General features: G+C 43.1%; 1 protein-coding gene across 2 annotated transcripts in view; it reads right to left on the reverse strand.

Moving 5' to 3' along the window:
- CA8 (carbonic anhydrase 8) overlaps nucleotides 1–3,508 on the reverse strand; it is a 49,790-nt gene extending 46,282 nt beyond the window's left edge. Inside the window, exons 1-2 of one of the 2 annotated variants that reach the window (XM_024198452.2) lie at nucleotides 3,301–3,508; nucleotides 2,358–2,549 (exon numbers count right to left, since the gene is read on the reverse strand). In XM_024198452.2, coding sequence (XP_024054220.2) covers nucleotides 2,358–2,549; nucleotides 3,301–3,508 — 400 coding nt within the window. The remainder of the gene's footprint in view (nucleotides 1–2,357; nucleotides 2,550–3,300) is intronic. The other variant, XM_024198453.2, reaches the window with a different exon arrangement.
- Nucleotides 3,509–8,888: the final 5,380 nt, after the last annotated feature.

The raw sequence follows: 8,888 nt of genomic DNA on the forward strand, positions 1-8,888 counted from the left end.
GCACTGTGCAATGATACAGCTGAAAAATGTATAGTCTGAAATGGAATAACTATTGATTTTAATATACACCTTTACCCCGATATAACGCGACCCGATATAACATGAATTCGGATATAACGCAGTAAAGCAGCGCTCCGGGGGGCAGGGCTGCGCTCTCAGGCGGATCAAAGCAAGTTCGATATAATGCGGTTTCACCTATAACGCGGTAAGATTATTTGGCTCCCAAGGACAGCGTTATATCAGGGTAGAGGTGTATATTTTAGTCATTCCACTTTATATATTTGTAGGCTTTTCTATGGCTACTACACCATGTATATGGGAACCTCTCATACATTAATTGGCCATATTTTCAAAAGTGCTCAGTGCTCAGGAGCTCCCATTTAGAAAATCTGGCTAAATGGATTTGTCTTCACAGCACCCCATGAGGTGGCAAGCTGTGGGAGCCGCAGCAAGTTCCTGGATTTGGCCAGTTTAGGGAACTGGACACAGAGGCGTTCTATTGTTGTGGTCTTTAAGCTTAAGGGAGCTTATATTAACTCCTTCCTCCCCCTCCTGGAGGCAGAAGACATACATCTGTAATGAAAGATCTATCCTGATTTTACAGATGGAGAATGGGGGCACAGAGAGATTAAGCGACAGGAAATCTGTGGCAGACCTAGGAACAGAAGATGGGACTTAACTGAGACTGCCAGCTTATTTCCCACATGTCACCAAAGACAGTAACAGTTAGGCACTATCACTCTGAATTCACGGTGGTGACCTAGAGGTGACTGTACTCCTTTTCAAGGACCTCATATCCAGACATGTATAACTTTTTAACTCTCTGTAAAAATTCCCCCCAACAGAAGTTCCCAAACAATGGCCCATGTATCACTGGTGGCCCTCAGAACACTTGCTGTGGTGAATTGACTGGTCACATCATGCAAGTTTTCGTCCTTGTTAAAATATGGTAAACACCGTACTTTCTGAATATTAACATGAATCCCTAGTGCTATCTTGACAGACTAAAGCTCATCTCAAAGATGTACATTGCATGCCTGTTTCTCCTTCCACTATACAAATCCGCCACCTATATTATTGGTTTGATGAAAATAAACATCACTGGCCAGATCCTGGGCCCTTGCTCTGACCTCTTTGCACTAACAGAGCAACTGGGGATTCCCCCAGAACAGATGAATAACCAGCTGGCATAAAGCTGGCTCTGCATCATCCTTCCCAGACTGCTTTGAGTAGGTGGCATGTCAGGCATGGCTGGAAAGCCTTGGGCTCTAGCAGTCTTGTGCTTCATAACAGCCTCTACAAGGCTGTTACCAGTCAGCAAAGTTCTGAGACTCCTCTAACTTTATGCAGAGTCTGAACTGCCCCTGTCCACCACAGGACTGGAAGGTCACAAAGGATTGCCTCTCTCCACCTTCCCTCCAGACTTTTAAGTCCTGCACTGAGCATAGCTCATCCAGATGCAAAGTTCTGATCACAGAATTCCTCACCCAAGATTTCAACTTTCAGTTAAGCTGGAAATGGTGTTTTTATTGCTTTCTAGGGTTTTGGGGGGGGGGGGGCGGGAAGAGCCGGGGGGGGGCAAATACTGATGCAATACCCTTTACAAATGAAGGCCTATCAACATCCTAAGTATAATTCAAGCATCTTATCCTAAATGAACCATCAAGGTCCACAGTTATCCATATAGCGCATCATCAAAAGCCATGGAAGTCAATGGAAAACTCCTGTTGATTTCCATAGACTTTGGATCAGGTCCACAGTTTCTGTCAGTCATAAGTATAAAATACAATTTGGGTTCCACAACATCTTAGTTATATTCTGGACAATTTCTAAACTTCAAATACTGTTGGCTCAAGTGAATTAGGTCACACCATCATAAGCGGAAATTTTGAACAATGCTGCACGTTGTGAACCAGGCTGGCATCATCAAGCAAACTTTCTTGACATAAGGATTAATTATTAGATTTCTAACAGCAGCAAACTTTCTTGACATAGGATTAATTATTAGATTTCTAACAGTGTCACAAAAATGAATGTCCAGTTTTGGACCACAACAATCCAGCTACCCACAAAGCTCACTCCTGCTTCCATTAAAATCAGTGGCAAAACTACTATTGACTAAAATGATGCAGGATCTGGATCACAGCTCATTTATAGAAGTGAATGTTCTTTCTCAGTTCAGTTACTAAAAAAGAACAGGAGTACTTGTGGCACCTTAGAGACTAACAAATTTATTAGAGCATAAGCTTTCGTGGGCTACAGCCCACTACTGTGCAGAGAATATTCCTTAAGACAATCTAAACTTTATCATCCATTTTATTGTGTTGGGAAAAAATGTAAACAATGATTAAGCATACCTGATTTTGACTTAAGGATAATTTGAATGGAATGCCCATCATTAATTACTTCGCAGTCACGGCAAACAACATAGTTTGGTGATAAACGTACTTCTAATAGTGAGGGGTCATATTTGGCTTCTCTTGAATTCAAGTTAATAGGAGACTGGTATTCTCCATTAGCATCAGGAAAGATCAACCCCCATTCGACTCCTAAAAATAAAATGAAAAGCTAGCATGTGGAAATAAAATATGATTGTTTTTCATGAAGGGCATGCAGCTTTAACCTTTACATACATGCAAAAATATATAATTGAATAGACCCTTTCACTTAAAGGGACACTGTCAAAAAATGCTGTAAACAAACAAATTCCTTTACCCCTGTTACTAATACTGTTAGATAGTTCAACATGAATTAATTTTTAAAATCCCATTGGCTACTCATAATTTATCATCAGTTTGCCTTTTTTGCATTTCTCTGAACTTGGACAATGAAATCAACTAAATCAGTTCTACTTTGTTTTATAGTCGGTTTCACTATCAGGTTCTTAGTGCTCCAGTGTCGGAATTTTAAAGGCAGCAGAGGAATATTTATTTATTTTTAAAATACCTGATTTCTCCTGTTAGGTTTTTGTTTGTTTGTTTGTTTAATGGGGAAAATATTTCTGTTGGTCTTAGGTTGCATAAAAGGATGTTTGTATCACATATGGATTTGGGGACAAATGAAAGTTGACAGTGCCCCTTGACACCATGATCTCAGCTTCGATATTACCCTGAAAGTTTAGCTGCTAAGGAGGAACCCGACAAGCCAGCATTACCACGGTGTGATGATGGTCTGCATGTCACTGTACTTTGCCTTTCCATAGGTGAAACGTCCCTTTCTCCCCCGCACAATGAAACTTCTCCCTCCTTCAGCCCCAGCCAGCAGCTCGGGGAGCCCGCTGCCTTCCCACCCTCTCCTTACCTTCCTCGTAGCCCCACTCCAAAGCCTCCTCCTTCTGCGGGAAGGGCTCGGGTTTCTCAATGAAGCTCTTGTCAGCCATGGGCAGAGTCTCCACACCTGCTGTGTCCCTCGGAGCGTCCCGGGGTCTCCCTCTCTGAGCGGGGCTGCCTTGCGGAAGCCTGTTCACTTCGGACGGGAGAGGGGGGTTAGTTTGCAGCGCTCTGGGCATGTGAGTGTGTGTGTGTGTCTCTGTGCTGCGCGTGTCAAGCAGTGGCTGGAGGTTTGGTTTGCAGAGCAGCCGGTGTGTGTCTTCCTGTGGCACACACATAGCGGGGGGGTTGTGGGACTGTAACACTGTGTAACTCTCAGAGGTGATTAGACAGATTCGATCTCTGGATGCTCTATGCGGAGATGTCCTGAGACGGAGTTGTGAGGACAATAGTGGAGAGAAAATCAAGGTGTGTGGTGGGGAGAGAAAGAGAGAGAGAATATAGCCTGAGTAGACGGACAGGTAGATACTACACAGACCTACAGGTGCTGTAAACGGAGTGGGATGATGCTGTTGATCTGGCCCTGTGTCCGTCTGTCTGGCGATGCTGCAAGCAGGATTATACTGCAGGTAAATTTAGTTAATGCAGAAACTCCAGTGAGTGTGTGTTGGGGCTGTACTGAGCCATCCCATTGGCAGCAGCTCATAGCCAGATATGAGATCAGAAGTGAACTCTTGCAAGAAGCAATGGGCTTAAATTGCAGCAAGGGCCGTTTAGGTTGGACATTAGGAAAAACTTCCTGTCAGGGTAGTTAAACGCTGGAATAAATTGCCAAGGGAAGCTGTGAATCCCTGTCACTGGAGGTTTTTAAGAACACATTAGAACACGTGTCAGGAATGGTCTAGTTATTATGTAGTCCTGTCTTGAGTGCAGAGGACTGGACAAGATGACTATTTGAGGCCCTTCCCAGTCCTACACTTCGCTGATTCTTACCTGACTCTGATCACAGGTCTGATCTTCTCCCTGTAACCCCCACCTCTGTCCCCCCTCACCATATCTGTTTCCTCCTCACTCTTTCTTCCTGCTCATACCTGTAAATATCCTCACAATCTCAACTGTCCCTAACCAGAGCTGGATTAAGGCAGCTGAGGATCCTAGACACACCCACTCAGAGAACCCCAGAGGTGGCCCCACTCCATCCCATGTGACTCTGCCCCTACTTAGATTCTAAACTCCTTGGGACAAGGTCTTTTTGTTCTGTGTTTATCCAGCACCTAGCACAATAGGGTCCTGCTTTCTGACTGGGTCCAGCTCCTAGCTGCTATGATAATAAAAACAATAAATAATCATGATACTTGTGTTGGTGATGAAAGGGGCCTTCAAATAGGCTGATGGGGCCCACTGCCTGTTCATAAACCCCGGCTATTGCTGCTTTTCAGGGAGGCTGGGGCCTCCTTGTTCCCTAGTCCAGTGTTCCCCATACTTGGGTAGGCTGGGTGCATCCAGGAGGAGGGAGGCCTCAGCCCTTCCCACTCCAGCAGAGTGCTCACTATTGGGCAGCATACTGTTGAAGGGAGGTCCCTCCCCACAAACAGGACCCCCCCCCCCCAATCCAAGTGTGGCAGGCAGCCTCCTCACAGGGCTCGGCCCCAAGAGCACCTGTGGAGGTGACAGCCCTCAGCTCTGGTGGGGGGAAGTGAACCAGTCTCAATCACAGGGCTCCCTGCTTCAGAGGGTATAAAGATGAAAAGTGATCCAGGCCGTTGCACAAGCTGCACCAGTGGCAATTGGGTAGGAGGGAGCCCAACAGTGGCAGTCAGCGCTCCCATCTCCACCCAGAGAGGGCAGAAGCAGTTAGGAAGTTCCCCCAGCCACCTGTAGCCAAGTAGCTGTGGCAGCTGGGAGCCCCCACTCCCCATACACACACTCCGTCCTCAGCCATTCAAAGGAGGCAGCGGATCCTGACCATGTGGTAATGTCACTGATGTCATCATATTCCTCCTGGAGCCATTTGTGCCTCTTGGTGAACCAGGGCCTTCCCCAGCTCACCCGTAATGCCTATGATTACTGGGCAGGACCGTAACAAGAGTAAAAGTTAATGTCAGTCTTGGATTGCTATTGCAGGAAAGGAAGGAATGGGTTGGAAAAGGGGTCTCGAAATACAATGATAAATCAAGAGCTAATGAGTATCTCATTTGTGAGATATATGCAAATACACAAGGTAGAAAGAGGATGGGGCAAATTAGGAAGAGCACACTCAGGTCTGCTTCCCGTTCTTGGACAGGAATACAAATACAGGTTTCTTTCTGAAAGACCTTTATTATTTATTCTTCTGAGCTCATCAAGGGAATGAAACTACATAATGAGCTATGTTCAAGGGCAGCAGCTCGTTGGATCCTTTCTAAACCAAGATGTTATTTTCCTTCCTACGTTTATTTCAGGGTCGCTTGCCTTGCACAATTGCAGCTTTGCTTGACCATGAGGGTAGCACTGCAAACCTAAATTCCATAATTCATCATCTAATGAATCCTTGACATTTGTACAAATGAAACACACACATTATATAACAGAAACTTTTGGCACTAAGGAGATCATGTTGTCCATCCATGTCTGTTTTTTCCAACTGTATCTTGTAATATATTTTTCCCTCTAGGCATTTCTTAAATATACATATTGATGTTTAAATCAATTGATTCTACACACTAATCATCCCAGTGAAAAAACAAGTTCCTCCTAAAGCTCCTTTGATCCTGGCCTACCAGACTGCAAATTCATTTCCCTTTCCTTCCACAATCTCACACATCTCAAAATATTCTGGGGCATCTATAGTCTTCCCATCATACCTTTTAGATACAGTGTTTCATTCATGTCCTATATTAAGTCAGCTCCTGTAGTAGTTTTCCTTTCGGGGGGGAGGGTCCATGCTTGAATTTCATACATGGACGACTGCATGATTGGAACTGCAATTTCCTGATTTGTAATAAATACTCAAGACTAGTTTTTCTAGCCTCCATTCACTGCTTAAGAAGCTACATATATTTGTTCCCCTTCATTTTTACCTTTCCATCTTTTCACTATCTTTCTGCAATACTAGGCACAGTAGGCAAAATCCTATTGAATATTTGGCATTGCATTTTCCCTTAGCATATGTTTAATTTCTCCATGCATTCAAATATCTTATTACTTCCTTGATTGTGGCCAGGCACTCAGTCATCGGGTTTCAGATTTCTGTTAATATACCAGCACCTCTGCAGTCCTTTTACTGCTGACTTTCTTGGGAATCAGATGTAGGTGCTGGGTAAAATTTTCAAAAACACCTATGTGACTGAAGAAGCTAAGTCTTCTTGAAAGTCAAAGGGATTTAGGGTCCTAAATTAGAGCCAGGTGAAAATGTTCAGCCAAAACTTTTTGTCTGTGAAATATGCAGATTCAGCAACATCAAGACATTTTGTGAATTCATTTCAGTTTTGTTCATTTTGAAAACAAACAAAAACATTCTGGAAAAGATAAAATATTTCATTTCAACATTTTTTTAAATGGAAAGTTCTGATTTAGGGTGTTGAAATGACTGTGTGTAGAAATTTTCTTCATTTTATTTTTAAAACTGCAAATAGTTTAAAAAGGCTCATGAAACATTTTGATTCCGGTCAAACAAAAAGTTTTGTTCTACCCAAAATGAATTTTTTTCTTTTACGTTTCAATTTGCCATGTCTGTTTGGTGTTTTAAATTATTTGCAGGTTGACCCAAAGCAATTTCCCTCCACTTTTCTGGAATTGTCAGCAAACCAAAAAAAGTATTATTTGCACAGCTCTCTCTGAAGTGACTTAGGCACCTTTGAAAATGGGGCTTGAGCTTCTAAGTCACTTAGGCACTTCTGAAAATTTTACCCTCTAGCCCCATTCCTGTTCTGTGACATAGGTGTGATATACTGAATGTGCATATATTCTGCATATTGCTACATATTCCTATAATACTCAGCCCTACACATTCTAAAAAACCTATTCCATGCTATTAACTAACTGTATGCTAACACATAGTAAGAGATAGTCCCTGCCCTCAAGAGGCATATATTGTCTATATATAGAAGTACGATAGAGAGGAAGCGTAGGAACAGTGGCTTGTACAAAGCCACGCAGCAGGTCATTGGCAGAACTGGTAACAGAACTCAGGTCTCCTGAATTTCAGGCCAATGCTCTACTGTTTAGACCATGCTGCCTCTCGGGTATCTAATGCTCCCTCAGGTTAGAGTCCTTAAACAACCATTTGTGGAAAACAGCAATAAAAAGTCTATGGGGAACTTCATGACCTAACACAAGTTCATTTTCCTGTTGCATAATCCAGTCTCTTGGAAATGAGAGGACAATTTAGCCCAAAGACAGCTGAGTCTCCTGGATTCCAGTGGTCTCACATCTGCTGTTGCAAGCTGAAGAGATGTATTTTAGAACATTTTCAATGTCTGAGAATGCAATATTTAATTGTCATTAGATTGCAATCAGCCATTCTTGTGTTACCCATTATCTAGGTTGTAATTATTATTGCTTGTTTATTGTTTTATTTACAGATTCTTATTTGTATAGCATCAACACTGTGCTAGGCTTGGAACTTTACAGACAGGTGCTTTCTGAAGACGCTATCCCAGTTTCAAAGATCTTACAATTTAAATACTGCTAGACAAGCCTGAACCAAACCTCTGGATCCAAACACCTGTAAGGAATTTTGGATCCATACATTTCCACTGACAATGACCCCAAGTTTTCTAGATCTGAATACCAAACTTTTTAAAGCATTTTAGTTCCAGCCCTCACAACCCACAGCAGGATGAGCTGATGGAGAGAGCAGTAAAGAGTGCTTAAAAAAACAAAAATCCTCTACAGCAAAAAGACCCCATATTAGTTCTGCTGAGCTGTAGGGTAATCCTCATGTCAATCACTGGAGTAAGCCCAACTAGGATGCCTCTGGGTTGGCAGACCAAAACAACTCTGCCGACCTTAAAGGTTGTGAAGCTGAGAGATAACAAATCCTAAGAGGCCTCAAACTTTCTTCTTACAGTGTTGGTACACAGTCCATGATTAAAGCAGGGGCCCCAGTTTGGATCAGTATTTTTTGTTAACAATTTTGCTGATGCAGAAAAAAGGGGTGAAGACATGATATTATGTGTACTGTTTCTTTCAATTGACTCAGAAAGCCGGACAGGATGGCGCTGGGACAGTGAAGCAGACAGAGTAGCTTTAGTGATAAAAATGTTTTCCTTATCCTTGTGCTGCGTTAGAAGAAAGCAGTTGTAACATTCCCTGCCCTCTCTGTTGCTCCAGCCCCACCCCATCCTTTGCAGGCCACTGAAAGAGGAGAGAAGGAAGAGGATGCCTTGCATGTCAAGTATAGCTCCTCTTCCCCAAAATTTACTTCCTGGTGCCTCCCCACCCCCCAGAAACCAGCATGCTAATGCTTGGTGGTGGCTGCAGAAGTCACAGCTATTTCTCTGACTCTCAGGAAAAAATAGGATTGGTTTGTGATAGGAATGGGATTCCTTCATGATTTACTTTTCCGTTTTTTAAGACGTTCCTGGAAATGGGGCCCCTAATGAAGGGTGGAAAGGGGACACTAGGGATTTATATCTG

The sequence above is a fragment of the Terrapene carolina genome, unplaced genomic scaffold, assembly GCF_002925995.2.
Source record: "Terrapene carolina triunguis isolate 2854851 unplaced genomic scaffold, T_m_triunguis-2.0 Scaffold58, whole genome shotgun sequence".
In the NCBI taxonomy this organism is placed as follows: domain Eukaryota; kingdom Metazoa; phylum Chordata; order Testudines; family Emydidae; genus Terrapene; species Terrapene triunguis.